The 22,152-nt window shown below is 40.5% G+C and overlaps 1 protein-coding gene across 22 annotated transcripts in view; it reads right to left on the bottom strand.

The window, feature by feature from the left end:
* Positions 1 to 22,152, bottom strand: part of FMN1 (formin 1) — a 433,864-nt gene that overhangs the window by 34,966 nt on the left and 376,746 nt on the right. For 21 of the 22 annotated variants that reach the window (XR_012022366.1, XR_012022361.1, XR_012022362.1 and 18 more), the window contains one exon: positions 19,270 to 19,419. Coding sequence is in view for 12 of the 22 variants with exons in the window: in XM_072808314.1 (XP_072664415.1) it covers positions 19,270 to 19,419 (150 nt within the window). In the remaining 10 variants the exon portion in view is untranslated. Of the gene's footprint in view, positions 1 to 18,894; positions 19,175 to 19,269; positions 19,420 to 22,152 lie in introns of those variants that run through there. The other variant, XM_072808320.1, reaches the window with a different exon arrangement.

Raw genomic sequence — 22,152 nt, 5'->3', positions numbered from 1 at the left:
GCTTTGTTGTTCTATTTACAGAGCACAGGGAGAGTAGATATAGCATAGTTCTTACAGGTCCTAGGATTTTCAGAATGGTAAGTGAACATTGGCTTCAGCTTCAAGTCACCAGGGGCATTAGCCCCTAACAAAAGAGTCAGTTTCTCCTTTGAAGCCAGGCACTGACTTTTCCTCTGAAGCTATGACAGTCTTAGATAGCATGATTTTCCAACAGAAGACTGTTTTATCTACACTGAAAATTTGGCGTTTAGTTTAGCCACCTTTATTAATGATCTTAGCTGGCTCTTTTGGGTGACTTGCTATAGCTCCATATCAGCACTCACTGCTTCACCTTGTACTTCCATGTTACTCGTAGTGATTCTCAATCAACTAGAGCTGGGGTTAGCAAAGGTTTTCTGCAATGGGCCAAATAGTAAATATTCTAAATGTCTTTTTTGTAGGACAAGATATTTTTTCTTTAATATCTGAATTGCAGTGATATCACAGACAATTCCAAGATGGATCATTTGGGCTATACAAGCTATATATTTAAGATATATAAATGTCATCAAGTTGTTGATGGTAAGGGTATATTGTCTTAAAAATATAGTCCATCCAGTTTTAAAGTTGATCTATAAAAGGGAAAATAATGTAGATCAGTTAGATCTTTTTCCAATAGCTGAAAGATTGGGAATGGGATTTTTTTTTCAAAGATTTAATTTATTTATTCATGAGAGATACTCAGAGAGAGAGGCAGAGACATAAGCAGAGGGAGAAGCAGGCTCCCCACAAGGACCTGCCAGGATGTCACATCCTGAGCCTAAGGCAGACAGACACTCAACTGCTGAGCCACCCAGGCGTCCCAGGAATGGGAATTAATACTGATTTCCTATAATTTTTTCCTAAGTATTTTTTTGTTATTTATTAGATATAGTTGAAGCACAATGGTACATGAATTTCAGGTGTACAACAGTGCTTCAATATCTCTATGTATGGACACATATACTGTACAGAGTATACATCATGCTGTACTCCCAGCAAGTGTAGCTACCATCCGTCATCAGAGGATGCTATCGCAAAGCATATATATATTCCTGATGCTGTGCCTTTTATTCCGATAACCTATTCACTTCATAATTGGAAGTCTATCTCCTACACCCATTCACCCATTTTGTCCATCCCCCCATTCCTTCTCCCCTTTTGGGTATCTGATCTCTGCGGTTACTCAATTCTGCTGTTGAGGTGTGGAAGGAATTATAAAAACAAAACAAAACAAAAAAACATGAATCAAGAGCAGTGCAATGCTGTGTTCTAACAAACTTCATTTACAAAAACTGGTAGTGAGCTAAATTTGGCTCACAGGCCAAAGTTTGCTAATCCTTGAACTACTGTATAGGATTCAAAGTCCCCACACTGGCAATCAAAGGTCCCCCTGTTCTAAACTTTGCTTACTTATCTAGCTTACATTTTCTTTTCTTTTTTAAAGATTTTATTTATTTATTTATCCATGAGAGACACAGAGAACAGGCAGAAGGAGAAGCAGGCTCCCTGCGGGGAGCCTGATGCAGGACTTGATCCCAGGACCCCGGGATCACACCCTGAGCCAAAGGCAGACGCTCAACCACTGAGCCCCCCAGATACCCCTAGCTTATGTTTTTAGACATGCATCTGGTTTGATATTGTCCTTGGACAAATTACTTAACCCTTGGAGTCTCAACTGTTTGAAAGGGGGAATAATACCACACCTACTTAACACCACTGCTGTGAACAGTACAGAACATATTGTGTATGATTACTTATCAAATATCCCTTCCCTTCCCCTCACTCATGTGCTCCTGTCGCAGGCAAACAACTTGCTGCTCCTTGCACCAAGGCTTTTCTCATCTCGGCATGTTGCCCTCGATGACTTTCTCACTCATTTTCATGAGTTTAGAGTCTTCCCATTATTCAGCTCTTGGCTTAAGTGCCAAAGGCATGAAAGCTTCCTTCATCTCTCTTAGCCAGAAGTAACTGCTATTTTCTCAAGTGAAAGAGCACTTTGCATCTCTCTTCAGGCACTTAGGGCTTTTCATTTTAGGACTATCTAGATGTCTGATTTCCCTTAAGCCACGGGAACCACTTGAGGACAATGATAATGCCTTGTGCATATCTGGGTTTCCTCCCCTTCCTACATCAAGCGCTGTGCCATAAACAAGTCAGTTGTTAGCAAATACCTAACGTGACAAATGAATGATATGCATTGGTAGTGCCCCCTCTCCCACTTTCAACAAGTCTAAATGTTTAGTAAATACCCAGAATTACAGAATAATTAGCCTTTACATTTATCTTGGGGTGGGGGTGGGGGTGTAAAAATGTTGAAAAATCTAGTTCTGCTTACTGATTAGCTGATTGACTCCTGAATAAGCAAAAAGAAAGGGTGTTCAAGGCCACCCAAATGTGCTAAATATTTATACATGTCAACTTATGTATACATTCCAGGATTCCTAAAAGTATCCACGTGACATTGCCCAAAAGAAGACTAAGGCTTAGAGAGCTTAATAAAACTTTTTTTGAGTCTGGACTTTACTTCTCTCACTTAGGAGGTAAGAACTTTGCTGCCTTAGCTAAAGAGAACTGATTAGATAGTTGGTAGCCACATACCTGCTCACTCACTGTGTGTGCTCAACACCCACACCCCTGCTCTATTGTGTATGGACTTATTTTTGGTTCTAGCCTAGATGTTGGTTATTGTTGTTTCTGGTCTAAATATTTACTCTAGAAAAATCACAGTTGCTCATGATTACTCATAGGCAAATACCTAGGCTTGATTTCGAAGTTCCACGGCACCACCCCACCACCAAAATAAAAACAAAAAACAAACAAACAAACAAACAAAAAAAACAAAAAACAAACCTGAAATAAGGAGAAAATACAAGTAAGTTTAGAGAAAGAAAATAACTATTCTCAACTCATAAATGCCTCAGTAAAATGGACTATTAAAACTCCTACCTAAGTCATCAGAGAGGGAGAAAAACCATGAGACTCTTAACTAAAGGAAATAAACTCAGAGTTGCTGGAGGGGAGGGGTGTGGAGGGGATGGGATAATTGAGTGATAGGCATTAAGGAGGGCACGTGATGTGGTGAGCACTGGGTGTTATACACAAATGATAAATGATTAAACACTACATCTGAAACTAATGATGTACTCTATGTTGGCTAATTGAATTTAAATAAAATATTAAAAAAATAAAACCTCTATCTTTTCTTCTTTCTCATTACAAAGAAGCCCTTGAGAGTTATTAAAGATCCTGGTAAATTTCAAATGCTGCCAAAAAATACTTGAGGAAAAATGCAAGTATGAGATGGGACTGGGACATGTGTCTTCTGATGCTCCTGCTTAGTCCTTATGCTATAGATGTGATCTGCAACCTTGGTTTCATATTAGAACTATCTGGGGAGGGGATCTGCTTCTGCTTAGAACGTAGAAGTGTCATACAACATCATTGCCTCCTAGCACTGACAAGAGATGGATAATCTACAACATTATACTTCTAATTCTTCTTCACCTTCTTCTTCTTTTTAACCCATCAGAGATCTAGGGTCACAAGGCAGCTATGTGAACTGCAATAAAGAGTGGCATGCCTTTCCATTCACTGCCTTGGGTTCCCCACTATTGCAAACTCCTTTTCTGGGAGAGTTTAAAACTGAGATACGTGGGGGTCTCTATAGGCTGGTTTATATGCCCACAGCGAAATCAGACCAAGTCAGAACCCAGCGATCCATAAGACTGAAGGAGGACAATGTCTTTATTTTTTTGATATCTAGCATTTCATTGGTTCATAGAATACAAGGCAGAAAATATTGAAATTATCATGAAGTGTAGAATGCGAGAAGTGCTTTTATTTTGTGACCATCGGAATTGAGCACATCTGCCAATCAAGAGCCAAGTGCAATATCTTGGAGGTGGGGTAGTTAGACTGTTCAGGGTGTTTTATATTCCTGGTCACTATGGGAAAACCAATACTTCAGAGCAATGTTTTCAAATTGTCTTCCAAAGAGCCTTAGCATTCAGCAAAGGTGCCTCAGGGAGAGGAGGAAGGGTTAGGGGATCCTCTAGATCCCAACATCTGCAACTCTGCTTCAGCTAGAAAAACTTCATTTTTTTCTGTTTTGTATATTGGAGTTTCGTGTATGCCTTCAATGGGACAAAAAGAGCTCTGTCTAAAAAAGTTGGAAAATTCCAGTGTATGGGCTTCAACGGAACCCATCAAAATCTCTGGTGGGTGGCGGGGCAGGGGAAGAAAAAAAAAAACACCTTTGTCTCCAGGAGAATGAGAGCCAATAGAAGTCTTCTTCCTAAAGAACTGTCCAGGGACATCTCGGAGCTGGACAACAGAGTAAGAGGACAATGCCTCTTATAAGGATGATTCTTGTGATAGCCAGATGCCAGATACCAGATTCCAGCTTTGGGGCTCTAATAAAATATCAACTCTTTAAAAATCAAAACATGGCCAGTTCTAGCACTCTCCCCTGCTTGTTACCTTCCAGACATGTTCTAAGGTGGTGAGATCAACAGTAACTGACAAATACAGACAAGAACTGTGGAGAAAGATCCAGATGAGCTAAACTGTGGGGAAGCATAAGAGCCCACTGGGCCACCCACTCACTTCTCTCTCATACACTCAGGAGTTATCTCACATTTCATTATGGTTCTTTTTTTTTTTTTTTTTTTTTTAAGATCTTGCTTGGAATTTTGCTTGATCCTCCTGATTTCAGTTCTATTCTGCTCTCCAATTTAGATTTGTGTTCTTTTAATTTTTAATAACCCTAAAATGAAAATGAAATGGATCCATCTGATTACACTCTGCCTAATGTTCCTCCCAGTTTAATTCTGTGACTGCAATTAATGTTCTATTGTTTTGTTTGGGGTATTTGTATGTGTGTGTATGTTTTAAATCATCTGCTCTTTCCCTTTTTCTTTCTTTCCCATTCCAAATAACTGAATTGTAATAAGACTGTCAACTTATCATCTTTTGAATAAAAAGTATGAGGTTAGGAGTGTGTGTGTATATATAAATATATGTGTGTGTATGTGTATGTATATATACACATACATATATACATATATACACATACTTTTCTTTTTATTTGAAAGATGATTTTATTATCGGGATGCCTGGGTGGCTCAGCGGTTGAGCATCTGCCTTTGGCTTAGGTCATCCAGTCCCACATCGGGCTCCCTGCATAGAGCCTGCTTCTACCTCTGCCTATGTCTCTGCCTCTCTCTCTGTGTCTCTCATGAATGAATTCTTTTAAAAAAGAGATAATTTTATTATCTTATTTTTCAGTTTCAAGTGTAGAATTTAGTGATTTGTCACCTACATACAACACCCAGTGCTCATCATAAGTGCCCTCTGTAATCCCTATCACCCATTTAACCCATTTCTCCTCTCACCTCCCCTCTGGTAACCATCAGTTTGTTCTCTATAGTTAAGGGTCTGTTTCTTGATTTGCCTCTCTTTTTTCACCTCATGTTCATTTGTTTTGTTTCTTAAATTCCACATAGAAGTGAAATCATGTGGTATTTGTCTTTCTCTGGCCAACTTATTTCGCTTAGCATAATACTCTCCAGCTCGATCAACGTTGCAAATGGTAAGATTTCATTCTTTTTTTTTTTCTTTTATTTTGGCTGAGTAATAGTCCACATCTTTATCTATTCATCAGTTGTTGGACACTTGGGCTCTTTCCATGGTCTGGCTATTGTTGATAATTCTGCTATAAACATCGGGTTGAGATATACTTCAAATCAGCATTTTTGTTTCCTTTGGGTAAATACCTAGTAGTGCAATTGATGGATTGTAGGATACTTTTCTTTTTTAACTTTTTGAGGACCTTCCATACTGTTCTCCAGAGTGTCTGAACCAGTTTGCATTCCCATCAGCAATAGTGTAGAAGGGTTCCCCTTTCTCCTCACCCTCACTGATACTTGCTGTTTCCTGTGTTGTTAATTTTAGCTACTCTGATAGGTGTGAAGTGATATCTCATTATAGTTTTGATTTTTATTTCCCTGATGAGTGACATTGAGCATCTTTCCATCTGTCTATTAGCCATCTGTAGGTCTTCTTAGGGAAAATATCTATTCATATCTTCTGCCCTTTTTTTAAACTGGATTATTTGTTTTTTTGGGGTAGGTCATATTTTTAACTAAAAAAGTCATGCAAGCAATTAATTGGTATCTCAATATAATTGATCTCATAATGGTTCAGGTTGTGGTGTATACTCTAAACAATGGGGTTAATTTTCGTGTTTAAAAATGAATAAATGTTGGGGTGCCTGGGTGGCACAGTTGGTTAAGCATCCAATTCTTGATTTTAGCTCAGGTCATGATCTCAGGGTTGTGGGATTGAGCCCTGCATTGGGCTTCATGCTCATTGTGCAGTCTGCTTGAGTCTCTCTCTCCTTCCTCTGCTCCTCCCACTCATGCTCTTTCTCTCTCTCAAACAAATAAATCTTTAAAAAATGAGTAAATGTTCTGGAAAAGCAAAACTATAGAGACAGTAAAGGCTCAGTGGTTGCCAGGGGTGGGGAGGGGGAAGGATGAAGAGATGGAACATAGAAGATTTTTAGGGCAGTGAAAATACTCTGTATGATATAATGATGGATATGTCATTATACAGTTATCCAAATCCATAGAAAGTAAACCAACGGTGGACCCAATAGTAAACAATGGACTCTGGGTAATTATAATGTGTAAATGCAGATTCATCAGTTGTAAAAAATGGACCCTCTAATGAGGAACACTGATAATGGGAGAGGCTGTATATGTGTGGATGCAGGGAGATGTGCGAAATCTCTGCACTTCCACTTTTGCTGTGAACCTAAAAGTCTTCTAAAAAATAAAGGCTTTAAAAAATTGATGACTTTGCTTAAATACAGGTTAAAATTTACATGATTTGACTGTTATCACTGATTTCTTTTGGATTACAATGGGAAATCTTTAGTTAAAAAAAAACTGATTAAAAGGAAAGTGTCATTCTGATGAGTGATGTTGATTATGGGGGACTATGTATGGCTGGGGAGGAACAAAGGGCATACGGAAAATCTCTGTACATCTCTCAATTTTGCTGTAAATCTAAAACTATGCTAAAAATATAAAGTCTTTTAGAAAATGAAGACAAAAGAGTAAATAAATGGCCCCCACAAAATATCATTCTGTTTTAAATATGTATTGGTGATAGTTAGAAGTTCTCTTAAATGACAGTGACCAATTCATATCAGCAAATCAAAATATATAATCTAGTAATATCACCAGGGCATAGTCAATAAGTCACTTGCTTTTGAAGTATAGATAATAGGACCAAGCAAGTGACTTCAGGGGTATGGAAGCAGAGTTTCTGCCTATAGTGCCAGGAGCTTCAAAGAGGAAGCTCTGTTAGCTATCCTGTACTGTGGGACCCAAAACACCAATTATAACATGACCAGACCAAGCATGCACCTTCACTGAATACATTCAAAGGCAATAGCATTAGAAACATTGGTAGATAAAGGCAAAGAAAAAAAAAAAAAAAAGCATTGCAGGGAATACAGTTCATGAAATTCAAGTTGGTAAAAGCACAAAATCTGACCAGCTGTAATGTGAACCTGTTCAAGAAAGACCTAATATCACTCATCACTAGAGACAGAAGGTCAAAATAGTCCAGAAAGGTAACAAGGCATGTTCCATGCACCAATGTATATAGAAATGGGCCTCTGAATCAGCATAGCATAGGGAACACTCAAGTTGAGTTCCCAAAATGCAGGATTAATAAAAGCTGAAGGTCCAAACTATTATCTCACTAGACTTGTCTGAAAATTTAAGGCCATGTGAACCAGACTCTATCATATTTAAGAACTCTTCATTCTGGTGGCTATCCTGAAATACACGGAAGGACATGATCAATGAAGGAACGTGAGAAAAACATGCCTTTTTCAATGGCCTAGTATATTCTGGCCTAGGGCCCTCTGAATGGTGGATAAAATTTTGTGGGATGGAGAAGGTAGGTGTTGGCAACTACTGACGATCACACTTATAAGATAAATAACTTGCCAGTCTGGCTACCCAATGTGGGTTGGTTTTTCCAATCATCATTAGGAACAGCTTTTTCTATAACCAAGTGATGATATTTTTATGGTCTCTCTTCAGGAGAAAAAGTCAGGGAAAGGGTGTAAGAAGGGACAAAGATGAAATACCAACTGGCTGTATACTCCTGTGCCATGATCTCCTTGTCTTGAACAAAGCAGCATCAGGCCAAGGAACAAAGAATACTACATGGTCTTTGAGGGAGGTGTGGAAATGGCTTTGTTGCTTAAGAAAGCCAATACCACATAACTTATGGCACTTTGGATGGAGAAGGCAACATCCTGGTATTTTCCTCATAAGGATTCCCTGCAGGATAGTCAGCATTAACATCACAGGGGTTGTTTTTAATGTGCTTATAGAAGGACACAGCTATCCTATCAGGCTAGCCTTCCAGTCAGTGCCTAATAGCCTAATAGCATCAGAAGTCAGGCTCTGTGTACTCTGTGGAGTTTGTGCAAGTCTTTTGATATTCTGATATTCCTCAAGTCTCTAAAAAAGTACTGTCCTCACATGGTTTCTCAACAACCTGGGGGAAAGGGGCTAATGTCCAGCTTTGGTTCTCAATAAGTAAGTGTAATCGTGGAGACCTGCCAGGGGCTGTGGAAAGCTCGCTCTCATTTCTTGCCACTTTGACAATACTCCCTTACTAGGTATTACTGAATTCTTGGTATAATTATCACACATGGATAATATTTATGAAAGTCAATGAAATAAGTAGTCACTCTTCACTCTTGAAGTAAAAAACAAACAACACCAAGACCAAACTCATTAACTCGTCAGTGCAAAGGGAAATTTCTTCCTCACCGCAGCAGCTGATGAAAACACTATTGACTAGTGTATGTGGAATGCTTCCAAAGGGTAAGAAAATAAAACTCAGAGAAGAAAGCAATAGACGGTAGGAAATAATGGGTAACCCCAAAATCATTTATCTCAGGGAGGCCAACACACTTTTCTATGCCCATTCTTTCTTCAGAGTCTGACCTTTGACCCTGACTATCCCTTCACCCCCAGGCTCCTCAGGTCAGTCTTACCAGTGGCCGTGGTAAGACAGACCAGCCGGAAAGTAGTACAGGTCTTTGACTCAAAAGACTGAGCTCCTTACATATTAGAATTTAGTCTCTAAAAGTTATCCTATGATAAATTAGCCCATCAGTTCTCCTTCCTAAGTTTGACAATTTTTCCCTACCTCATTCCTAAGATATTTTTTACTTACAATGAAGGAAGTCCTCTTAGAGACTGCATTTCACCAGCTACAGAATCAGCCACTTCAGTGTTTGTGGGCTATCACTTGTAGTACCCAAACATACTCTGACTTCAAATGATTAATTGAAGAACAAAGGCTGCTTCCGTTTGCAGAGCTTCTCCCCCAGGCCACAGGGGAGTGGAAGTGTGTGTGTGGGGGGGTCTCTGGACTTGCCCTGGAATGCATGAGCAGTTAAAGCCCATCACTCTGCACTTGGTCGAGGAAGCACCCTGAGCCACCCCAGCAATGTAGGTGCAGAGTGAAAGGTAACAGCACTGTGTTTCCTTGTTCAGGGAGGGGCATTTGGGAGACAGCTTGCAAATCAAAGCCAACTCTGTGTCATAAATCTGCAAGTTTAATTGCAATGCACAGTTAGTCTTTGGAAGACCTTTCCAATCCTGATAATGAAGACATGCAGGTGCTTGTAGATGCCAACTCCCCTGCTTTTGGTTTTGGAACCTATACTACCAACCAAATCTCACCAAAAACTAGAACTGATTGGAGCCTGTTTGCACCAGTGGCTGAAATAAAAAGGGTGACGAAACGGGAAGATTGTGTGCAGCAGGTAGCTGTTCTGGCGCTCCTCAAATCATCCTAGCCAGGCAGGCCCCCTATTCCATCTATTCTATGCCCAAGGCAAGAGCTGTCAGGAGTCCCATGGATAAGCAATTTAGATAGATTCTAGCTGAATGAAGGAGATTTACTGTGGGTTTCCATTGCTGTCTGCCAAGCCAGGGAAAAAGAGTGCAGACAGATGCTCTCTCAGGTTCTTATTAGAGCTCCAAAAGGTTGGAGGCTTGGCACAACCATGAACCCCAAGGATCTTCACTTCCTTGTTTTTTCCAGCTTTTTTTTTTTTTTAAAGATAAATTGAAAGTAATATAGTCAAGAACAGAGAAGGTGATTGTCTTACCCCATTAACTAATCTTTCTTGTTCTGAACATATCTATCCTCTTTAACAAAGCTACTAAGATTTGAGATGCTTGGGCAAAAGCAACCCATCTGGTATATATATTTGGGGCATTCTATTACCAAAATCCAAATAAATAAGATATCTCATCTACCAATAGCAGACAGCAAATCCTGTAATCAATTTCAACATGGCAAAGAAAACACAGGGATTGCTTATTTGTTTAATGGATATTAGTTGAGCACCTACTATGTATAAGGAAATACAAGGTGCTAGAGAGAAAAAAAAGAAGCCTGAGACATTGCCCTTGTCTTCTAGGGCTCACAATTTATTTAAGGGAGAAAGTATCTATAAATGAATGAAAAAGAAGTCACTAATGCCAAAATTGAAGGGATGGTGACCCTCCCCCCCGGCCCAGAGTTGTAGAAAAAAGATAACTCAGAGATTGGGGAATACTTCATGAAGGAGGCAACATGCAATCCGTAGATCAAATCCTTTCAGAATAGGGTCTCATAACTTGCACAGCATTAAAGATGTAATAGGTATTTTAAGAGTACGTGTTTAAATGAAGCTGATTATGTGCTATGAATCTGCATTATGGGAATGCAAAGTGCACATACATGAGAGGCAGAGGTGGACTGAGTACCCAGAGGACACACAGAAAAGATGGCACTTTAGGCTGGCCCCAGAAATCATGCTATGTGATTCCTTCAAAATGGTCAATGAGACTGAAGTCCAGGCCTTTGTCATGCTCCTTCTGAGAATGTCCTTATCCCTTTCCTCTCTAAGCAGCTTAATTCATCTGCTCTGTCAAAGCCCAGCTCATTTTCTACCTAAAATCACAGGATTTCAGGCTTGGAATATACCTTCAAGATCATCTAAGTCTAGCAGTTTCTGAACTTGGCTGAACATAGTAAAAATCAACATAGAACCCAATAAGGGAGCAGTCCTTCTCTCTCCCTCTTCCAAAGCTCACTGCATATATTTATGTAAGGGATGACATTGATTGGGGCAACCAAATAGAGAATGGGTTTCTGCTCTGCTCTCATTCTGGGGAGCTCCCTAAAACTGTAGATTGCTGGGCTCCACCCCACTGGGATTCTGATGTAGTATATCTATTTGCTTTTTTACAAAGTTCTCCAGGTGATTTGAAGGACCTAGCAGATTTAGGACAGCGGATCTGCAACATTCTTCCACTGGCTTCTGAATCCCCTCTACAAATTTCTGCTCAGTGTGGTCCTGACATCTTCCTAAAGTCCTCCCTAATTTCCACATTTCTCTGGCATCACTTCCTCCCCCAAATTCTTACACCATCCCAAATCTTCAATGCTCACTTACTATCACATTGTACTATGTTGTAAAGTCCCTTCTATGTCAATAAACAATTATTAGGCTCTGTGCTGGAGAATGTACCAAAGAATACATACAAGCAATGGGTTTATGGTCTAGAAGTGGGAAAAGACACAGAAACTGCTAAAGTAACAAGTTGGAATGAATTAAATTCTAAATGATGTTAAAAAACAAAAACAAAACAAAACAGGGTAAGAGATGAGAGGAAGTGGTAGTTTTTCTACTGAGAGACATTTCAGAAGCTTTCTAGAAAGGCTGGTTTTGGAGGTAGCCCTTAACAAATGACTAAATTTTTAAACCAAGAGGAAATAACTGGGGACAATACAGTGTAAAGAAATTATCCAATGAGAACACAAGGCAAGAATGTGCACATATGAGGAACAGTCAATCATCAGGGTGGGTACGCAGGAAATGAGGTTGGAAGGTGAATTAAGAACAAGTTGCTGAAGGCTCATGCTCTAGTATTAAAGAGAATATGGCATACCTGAAAGAGCTCAAGCTTGGGGCACCCAAGTGGCTCAAAATCATACAACTCTTGATTTTGGCTCAGGTCATGATTTCAGGGTGGTGAGATTGAGCCCCATGTCAAGCTGTGCCCTTAGCAGAGAGTCTGAGATTCTCTCCCTCTGCCACTGCCCCTCCCTCCTGCTCTCTCTTTCTAAAATCAATCAATCAATCAATCTTTTTTTTTTTTTTTAAAAAGAGCACAAGCTTTAGGATCAAAGAGGACCTCCATCTTTCATCCCCATTCTGTTGCTTTCTAGTATAACTGTGATGCTGGCAATTAATTCTCTCTCTTCTGTGCTTCTGTACAGAATAGAAATACGCCCTCTTCTCAAGGTTGTTGTAAGGACACAATGAGTTTATGAATATCAATGCCTATCATGGCCAATTCTCTTACCTTTAATTTGTCAGTAATAGAAAACCATAGGATCTGTTTAAAGAAATATATATGATCTAACTTCTATTTTAGGAAGAGAATTGGACATAATATTAAGGGACATTAGGGAGGAAACAGGAAACACATAGAAGAGAAGGGTGTTCCAATAGTCTAGGTGAGACCTGAGATCCTGAACGGGGGCAGAGCCACTGTGAAAACAAGGTACAGAAGAATAACCACTGAGGAGGCAAAACCAAGAGGTCAGCAATAGGTGGAAAATGATCTCATGGAGTGAGGATGATTCAGGCTTGCAGCCTGCCTTCAGCTGCTAGGAGGATAGTGAGAGAGGCAAAGGATTGGGAACCCAAGAAGAGCAGGCCTCAGGTACGAGAAGGGACTTACTGAATTGCAGATGAAGGCTGAGCATCCTGTGGGAATGGTTAGTGTTCAGCAGGAGATTTCGGTCCAGGACAGGGAACACAGGGCTTGGTTCTGGGACAGAAGATGTAGGAGGGGTTGGCAGAGCTAGGAGAGGAAGGTATGAAACTAGTTGGGGCTAGCTGGGGAGAGGGGATCAAGCAGAAAAGAGGAACACTGACATCTGGATCTTGGGAAAGGTTTGCTCTTGAGGAAGAAAAGAAAATGAGGAGCTAATGAAAGAGATGGAGGAGGAGTGGTTGCCTTCAAAGATTTTTATGCAAAAGGAAAATAAATTTTCCTTATTCAAGCAACAGTGGTTTTGTCCTTTGCTATGGGAGCTGAGGCTTTATCCCTATTGATATAGGAAAAAGTGAACATGTGCCAACAAGTAAAAAAAAAGTAAGAAAATGAACAAAACCTTTTCCTTTAATTAGCTATAGGGGAAAAGAAAGAAATGAAATTATAGTTTTCTAGAGGGCAGAGGGTCAAAAGAGTGTTTTCATTTTTTTTCAAATCAATGCTCCCATACTTGTTACCATTTCTAAGTCTACCACCCTCCTCCTCTCCTTATTCATGGAATGTTCTGCAGAAATAGTTTTAAATTTACCACTTGGGAAATAAGCAGCTTTTATTCTTCATGGTTACGACAGTTCTGTTTATAAGTCAGCTCACTGGAACATTTACTATTTGTGTATTTGTACAGAACTATCTTCAAATATGACTTAGAAAAATTCAAAATTTTGCCAGTTTATTAGGGGGTGATTATTTGTATTATTAAAGAAGTCCTTCAAAATATGAAGCTTCTTAGCAGGTAAGTGTACATAAACCATCTGACCATACAACAGAGGGCTAGGGAAGAGAAAGTTAACTTGTTACAAGTTACTACTGTAACGACTATGCATGTCAGTAGGAAAGCATAATTCTATAAATAAAAATTTTAGGTTATGGAACTTTTTCCAGGAAAAACTATCATATAAAGAGAAGAATTTCTGCAACATCTATGCTGAGACCAATGGCTCCTTTGTGGGCTGAGGGACGGCCTCTCTAAGTTTCCAACTCCTAGGCCTAAAGTGACCTGAGCAGCAGAGCGCTGTGAGGACAGCTTTTGGGATAAGCCCACAACAGCTCTGAACCATCTGCTGTTAAGAGTATGGCAATTGCATAATTAACCATAATAGCTGCAAGTAATATACTTAGGACAGAAACCCTGTTGGTATTCAGCTGAACTAAAAATTAGAAAGTGATCACCCATTCCCTCATAGTGTAAATTATAGCTATGTGTATAATGAGATTTATTTGCATTTTTCATAAAATTCACCAAACTCCTTATTCACTCATTACTTACCGATTATGTGTTTTTTTAAACAGCACTTTTAAAGTTTGCTTTGGCTCAGAGCGAATTATTTGCCAAGAGTTTATTCCTGTAGTCATGAATCCCCCGAGGCTTCTTTACCTTTTGCAAATTCATAGCTCTTTTTGTGGGTCATAGTGGTTTGTGGCTCCTGTGTGTGCATGTGTGGGGAACAGTCTTAAGATATTCTAAGTAGTAAAACATTTCATAAGAAAGGGTCCTATATCCCAGAGTAACTAAAAAGAAAAAATAAAAAGAAAAATCAGAAAATGAGTAGAGAGTAGTCAATAAAAGTAGCAAAAATTAGGTTACCTCCTTGTAATGATGCATATACTTGGATAATCTGTTGATTTACTAGGTGGAAGAAATATGTGCTAAAAAATTCATTGAGCGTTTGGATATCAGGAGGCACAAACACAAAAGTCCATGAAAAGGTAAAATGAGGCAAAGCTGCCTCTGAGAGTAAAAATTTTGATGAACGTAATAATCCACCAAATGCAATGTTAGATACACATGAGCAGAGGAAAACATTTTTCTGTGCACACTTTTTAAAAATATGGTGTCTCCCAGACCAATATTACTATTGTAGGGGAAGAGCTCAGGGCACGAGGCAAGTTGGCTACGTACATTTGCCAACCAAGAGGGCAAGGAAAATTCTCCCTGCCCCCAAATCTCTCCCCAGCTCACCCCCACACCTTGGCTAGAAATGTCTTCCAGTACAGTCCCTAATGAGCTGAAGGGCAAGGGTGGGAGGCATTTTCTCGGAAATGGAACACATTGTTTCTCAGAATATTAGACAAGTAGTTTCTAGATTCATTAGAGATTTCTAGCTAGAAGAGAGCATCCCAATATGTATATTTAACAAATGTGACAATTGTGTCCCTCAGACAAAAAGCAACTGGCCCAAGATCACATAGCAAATTATTGGCGTAAAAATGCTGATTTTCTTTTTTTTTTTTTTTTTTTAAAGATTTTATTTATTTATTCATGATAGTCACACAGAGAGAGAGAGAGAGGCAGAGACATAGGCAGAGGGAGAAGCAGGCTCCATGCAGGGAGCCCGACGTGGGATTCGATCCCGGGTCTCCAGGATCGCGCCCTGGGCCAAAGGCAGGCGCCAAACCGCTGCGCCACCCAGGGATCCCCTGATTTTCAATGCTCTATCTAGGGCTCTTTTTTGCACTACTGAGCACTGCCTGTAATCAGAAGGGGTAAAAGAGGGGCCTGGTACACTTTACTGCAGGGATAAGTTCCAGAATTTGGGACAGCATGAGGACTGGGTGGGCCACCAACTGAAGGCCTAGGGAGTGGGGCATTCTGGATTTGTGCCTGGATGAAAAAGAAGTTGCTAATTTGCCTAATATTGGTTTAAATGACAACGACAATCTAATGACATTACTATACCATCATATAGTAGTTTGCTCTTCTATTGATCTACTTATCTGCAGATAAGTCATATCCCTAGTGAAATATTATGTCTCCTGTACTCAAAAACAGAATTGTATCCTGACACAAACTTGATGGTACCATTTATTATTTGCTTACAAGGTACAGAAACATCCAGTGTTTCTGTACAGTCATTTGTGTGTTTCGATATTATTCTGGGTTTTATGAAGGGCAATCCTGTTATGAAGCTGCATCCATTTCGATTTTGCATCAAGCTAATGTATATCGATGGAAACCACATTAAACAGAACAAGAGTAAATATTCTCCACCCCCAAGAACTGATTACAAGTTGGCCTAAAGTGGTCATCAACATTTCATTTGGAAGTGAATTTACACCTTCGAAAATATTATTATTTCTGCTTAATTCATCTCAATGATTTTTGGGATTTTAATTGGCCTTTAAATATATTTAAAAATCAAACAGGTGGTTTTCTTTTGATGGAATTCCAAACTATAGGTTTTTTTCCCCCTAATAATTGTAAGCTGTCAGGTTTTCATTTTGGTTTTGAATTTCCTTTTGAAGATGTCTTTGTATTATGTGATGTTACCTCCTGATATTTAGTCTTATTGGGATTTCTTGGAAAAGTGTAATAAAAAAATAATAATATTGACCATGATTTCAAGACAAAGCGATCATGCTGTTTCCCATGTAATTCTACTAGAAGAATTCAAGTTAATTTGCTTATTTTAGCATAATGATACATGTGATTCCAACAATTTAAAAGCTAAAATCCTTAGCAGGTAGAGATGAAAAAAAAATCCTCACATCACAAGAAAACACTGGATATGAATCCGTTTGTATAACCAGATGAACAGTCATATATATAATGTGCTAACATTTCTTAACAAATAGATTTCTGTAAACAAATTGCTTCCAAAAATATTTTATGAGCTGTCACTAACTTCAGAGATGTTTTTCTAGGTTGGCAACCTTGGTGATCCATCTTGCAAAAGGATGGCTGGAATGGAGAGACCCCTGCAATCGCTAAATGGGGAGGACTGAGAAGGGTCCTGTGAAGTCATGACCCTTGGAAGGTGTTGGTTTACAGAGTGTGAAGCAGGCAATTCACCAGCTGCACCCAGGAAGCAGTGCTGGACATGCGGTGGCCAGGAGGGAAAGGAACTTTGAGGACGGGTGGATCCCCCCTGCCACTTCAGACTCACAGTGAATTTGCTCTAACTTCTGTGATGGGGGGAAACTCCTTAATTTGGACTACAGTTCAATATTTCAACAGTTCAATATTTCAAATTTTTTTCAAAAAAAATTTTTTTTCATTCATTCAGTCCAAAAACATTTATTAAGCTTTGAGCACCAAAGCAGATATTCACCAGTTTAGGACGACTTTGTCATGGACTAGCTGGCCATGGTGCTCAGTAGCATCTGGAGGCAGGAGAGAGCCAAGTAGACAGGGGTCTCAGCTCCCTCCTCCACAGTCCTGGGGCTGTAAGGCCCACTCATGTCCATCTTCACCCACCCTGGGCAGCATGCATTAAGCAGAATCCTGTCAGCTTTCCTCTTCTCATCCAGATTATGAAAATAAAAAGCGATTAATTACTCTCTCTCTCCCTTTTTTTTTTTGACCATTTTTTTAGGGCTCCACTATAAAGACAAATTAGCTAAGGATTATGCTCAAAATCTTTTTTTTAAAAATAGATTCTATTTACTTATTTGAGAGAGAGTGAGAGAGCAGGAGCAGAAGGAGAGGAAGAAGCAGGCTCCCCGCAGAGCAGGGAGCCCATTGGCAGGACTCGATCCCAGCACCCTGGGATCATGACCTGAACTGAGGGCAGATGTTTAACCACTGAGCCCCCCATGTGTCCGAATTCCGTTCAAAATCTGAGGCACAAGATCCTAAGTACAGGCTGTCCATTCAGCACACGCTGCTGGATTGTGTGGCTGTCAGGTGTGGGTTCGGAGAGCTGCCTGGAGCGCTGCCCCCCATGACAGGGCCAGGAACTTGGTCCTGCCACTTTCCTACGGGGCTAACAGAGCAGCATCTGTTTCATAGGAGCATAGGTTAGCTGCAAAGGCCAAATAAGCAACTGTGGGGCAAGACCAAGAAGTCGGGTGCCAAGAATTTTAGGGTTTTTTTTCCCCTCCACATTAATAATCTATTTTCTCACCAATGTCACAACTATTTCTTTGCTTCCCTTTGTCTATATAATAGATATACTCACTTTAATCCCCAGGTTTTCAAAGAAGTCATGGTGGAGAGAGATGCTGATAAGCATTTTTAAAGGTCTTTGCCTCAGAAAGAAAGCAGTCTTTTGAAAAAGTTCTCTGAGAAAATATTTAGAGTCAGTAATACAGAGTCAAAAATCTCTAAACCCTGATCCCTTTAAAAATAGCTTTGTATGGCAAAACATATTAGTGATTGTACGTGTGTGTGTGTGCGTGTGTGTGTATAGATATATTATGTACATGTCTCTTCTCTGATTACAAAGAAAAAAATACTCAGTTATGGAATTCCAGGTCTCAATGTTTAAGTGAGATATGGATGCTGTAATTAGATAAACGATTTCCCTTAATTTGTAGAAATCTTTGCCTCCTCCTACTCCACTTTGTTTTTTTTTAAATATTTATTTATTTATTTATCCATTCATTCATTCATTCATTCGAGACAGAGAGAGAGTCAGAGACACAGGCAGAGGGAGAAGCAGGCTCCATTCAGGGAGCCTGATGTGGGACCTGATCCTGGGTCTCCAGGATCAAGCCCTGGGCCGAAGGCAGGCGCCAAACCACTGAGCCACCCAGGGATCCCCTCCTACTCCACTTTGAATGACACTCTCATGCATCTGTTCCGCAGCAGTAGTATATATAGCAAGACTTTCTGAAGTTTAAATGCAGGACACCGTTCGTAGCATGGTGGCAACGTGACCACAACAGTGGTCAAGTAAAAATGCTTTTTTTTTCTTTCTGATAAGCAGGGCCCAATTTAGTCTCTTTCTAAGCAGAATGAACACGCACACACACACACACACACACACACACACTCTTTCCCTCTCTCTCTTCCTATATTCAGAGTCGAGATTTTCCTTCTACCACCAGCTAATAAACTCAGGAGGCTGCAATGAGGCTGAGCGGCAAGCAGTTTGATGTCCTCAGCAGGATACGAGGAGTCAGAAGTGGCGCTGTAAATCCAGAGCGGGGCTTCAGCGCTGTGTTAAGTGTGGCCTGAGTCTCAGAGATTTCCTTTTGATGCAAGTTCAGTATATTAATGGGAAAAGCATTCACTTTTATTTGTCTGTAGTGTCTACAACACTAAGGCGGCCTCATTTAGCCTCGGCCCAAGTGAAAATACACAGTGAAGCAATCTGTTGCAAATTAGCGCTGCTCCCCTTTCATTTACTGGCTTGTAATTGGAAGGGGTGAAGAACATGTAACTTAGCAGACCACGGGAGCTATCTGCTAGTGTGGATAGCACACCTCCCTGGATCTCCCCAGATCTCCCCGGGAGCCCCCCGGCAGGAGTCTTTCCTCAATGTCCACTTGATCTGAAAGAAAATACGGCTGCGTGTGAAATATGCTCCCTTGGTGAGGCAGTTCCTTGCCTCCTGAACAGGTACTGATGCCTCTGCTGGAACCTTACCTTTCTTTAGATAGAGCTTTACTCTCCCGCTTCCAGATGGTCTTGAAGTCACTGCAGAACTCGTACCACACCATAAACACATAGTTGGGTGTGATCTCCTTCTCACCAGACTTTGGCTTCATCCCAAAATATCCTACTGTTGTTTCAAAACTGCAACAGGTAGGGGGAAAAAAACAAATCAGAGTGAGGTAGGGAGTGAGAAACTGTCCACACCCTCAGAGTGGGGATGCTGGGGGCATTTTTCCCATATTCATTCTCTAAGACAGGAGCCCAGAGTCATAGTGACTGTGGCTTATCCCAAGCCTCATAAACCTTATTTGCTTGAGCCGATTCGCCAAGAAATTCAACCTGACACTCCTGGCCACATTTTATGTGTATGAAAATGATCATGTCCAATGCCAGGGGGGTATGCCAGTAAAGCGCTGTATTTGTTCTCCACCTCAAATCCACATCATTTACCAGCTCTTCATTTTGTGTGTCATGATTGCGTGAGCATGTAAGGATGACATACTGATTCTGCAGCGGTAGCAGTGGTCAGTTAGGCGGCCCACGGGGAAGAGATTAATCTGTTGAGTGCTTCCTAGAAAAATCAAGGAGCTATTCTATCCTTATTCTGGCATCTGCTGGCTTTGTAATCTTGGGTCAATCACTCAGCACCAGACTCCATTTTCTCAAGGGTGAAGTAAGACTTAGAATATATGATCTCTAAGAAGGTTACAGCTTAAGGCTTGATATGATACAAGAATGCAAACCACCGATGTATCAAAGGAGATAGAACTGAAGGCAGGGCCAGGTTTGGATGAAAAACCGTCTTTGATCTTGGAAAGATGATCTCTAATCGGTCAGAAAAGGGTCTGGGTTTCCCAAAGCTGATTCTCAGCCATCACTCCGAATCCCCTGACCTACCCCTCAGAAGCTCATTGCACACCAGACTCATTGCACACCGGGCCTCCCAGGCAGCCCTTCTTGGAGGCACTAGCTTTGTAGCAATTTATAGCTCTGCACTTAGTCTCCCGCCCCCAACCTCCACCCACCCAAAGCCTCACAAGCTCATTTGCCATGAGCAAGAACACTTAAATAAATGGTCCCCTTCTTCTAGGGTGTTGGAAACTAATCAAAGCAGGAATGGCTGGCTAGGTTTACTACGCGGTGCTCTATCATCTGTTCAGACACAGTGTGTTTTTTGTGGCCATCCTGAATACTGAGTTTCTAATGGAGCTCTCTTCAATGGTAATTGTAAAATCCTGAAGCCCCGTTACTATTATGGAGAATACTTTCATCTCGTTCTCAGTTATTGGGCAATATGTATCTCATAAGATTTTATCACATTTCACAGATGAACTGTTAATTGATTCCATGGCTATGATTAGGTGAGATCCAAGCTGGAGCTGCAGCTCTGAGTCCCATAAATTCTTTGTGCTTCTGTAAATAATAAATCTGTTTTTAATGCAAATTAAAACTACTGGCCAGGGAATTTTGGCTCCCAGTTATTAAAAGACTGGAAGTGCATAAGTGGAGAAAGGCAATAACTGCAGTAATTTCTTAAGGGACTCTTTTATAATTCCAAACATACATAATTTGGAACAAAACCAGGAATGGAAGAAAGTCGCAATGCCCACTTCCCTGCCAGAGGTGACTCTTAACTCCGTGGCAGTCAAAACGCTGATACAACCAAATATATGCTCGATAGCATATACTTTTATTTCATTCAAAATGAAAATTATATTGACTGTGGAATGGAAATATGCAAGTAGAGAGTTAGTAGAGAGTTATGTGACCTCTAGGAACAGGACGTGAATTTCTTATAGAGTCATGGAGCTTTAGAACTGGAAGGGATGTATAGGAGAACTTTTCTGATGCTCTCAATTTAGAGATGAGAAAACAGAGAGCTGGAAAGATTAAATGACTTTATTCGTTGGCAGAGTTGGGCCTACCACCTGAGATCCCCGATTCTAAGTGAAGTGCTTTTCCCACTCCACCCTTCTGTTGCTCATGCTCACTGACACAGGCATCTAAAAAAAGACCCTCTTCTCTCTCTTTTTTTTCCATTTCTACTTTAGACACAGCTGCCCTCCTGGCATCACCCCCCAGCAAGGCATATCATCATTGTTTTTTCTCTTCTTTATGGTCACCTTTGATACAGAAGCATATTTCTTTGTGCATTAATAGAAAAGAGAAAGTCTTTCCCTCTTAGTATTCAGAGGAGAAAATTATTTTCCAGCAGAATATAGTGAAGAGTACAGAAATCCCAGTCACTGTGCCTCATGGATCATCCCAGCACCCCTGGCAGTATCTGGAGTTCAAGATGCTGCCAATACTAGTATTATTTCACAGAATGCAAGTGTTGTTTGGTGGGTTATCATGGAGCTTCTGAAAAGCATGTCATCATTCTAGAGACCTCATTTTTCCCAGCCTAAACTGGAGCTAACCATGTACCTTCATCACCTCTCACTCTGGGGGTTTGTGAGGTCTGGCTTGCTAACCCTCCAAGGGGGCAGAAACTAAAGGAAATACTGAATTTTAGCACTTTTCTCCCGCTCCCCCCCCCCCCCCGATGTGTTTTAGAAACTAAGAAAGCAAGTGAACCTCCTCAGAAGAACTGGAGCAAACAAATTCCCAGGGGATGGCCTGGCTTTGGCACTCTGCAACTTTGACAAAGAGGAAGTTGCTCTGAGGATATGCCTCTTTTGACTTCAGAGTTATCCCTTTGTTCAAGAAAAAGCTAAAGGCTCGAATATGAACCTATGACCACCTACTGGACTACTGTCCTCCTGAAACTATTGCTATTTAACAGCCAGGATAATCTTTTCCAATGGACAATGCAGTCATTCAAGATGTCTATTTGCCAGCAGACAACTCTAAAACAGCTTTCAACTGTGGAAA

The sequence above is a fragment of the Canis lupus genome, chromosome 32 (assembly GCF_048164855.1).
Source record: "Canis lupus baileyi chromosome 32, mCanLup2.hap1, whole genome shotgun sequence".
NCBI lineage: Eukaryota > Metazoa > Chordata > Mammalia > Carnivora > Canidae > Canis > Canis lupus.
Note: the sequence above shows the minus strand (reverse complement) of the source record. Positions and strands in the feature narration are given on the sequence as shown.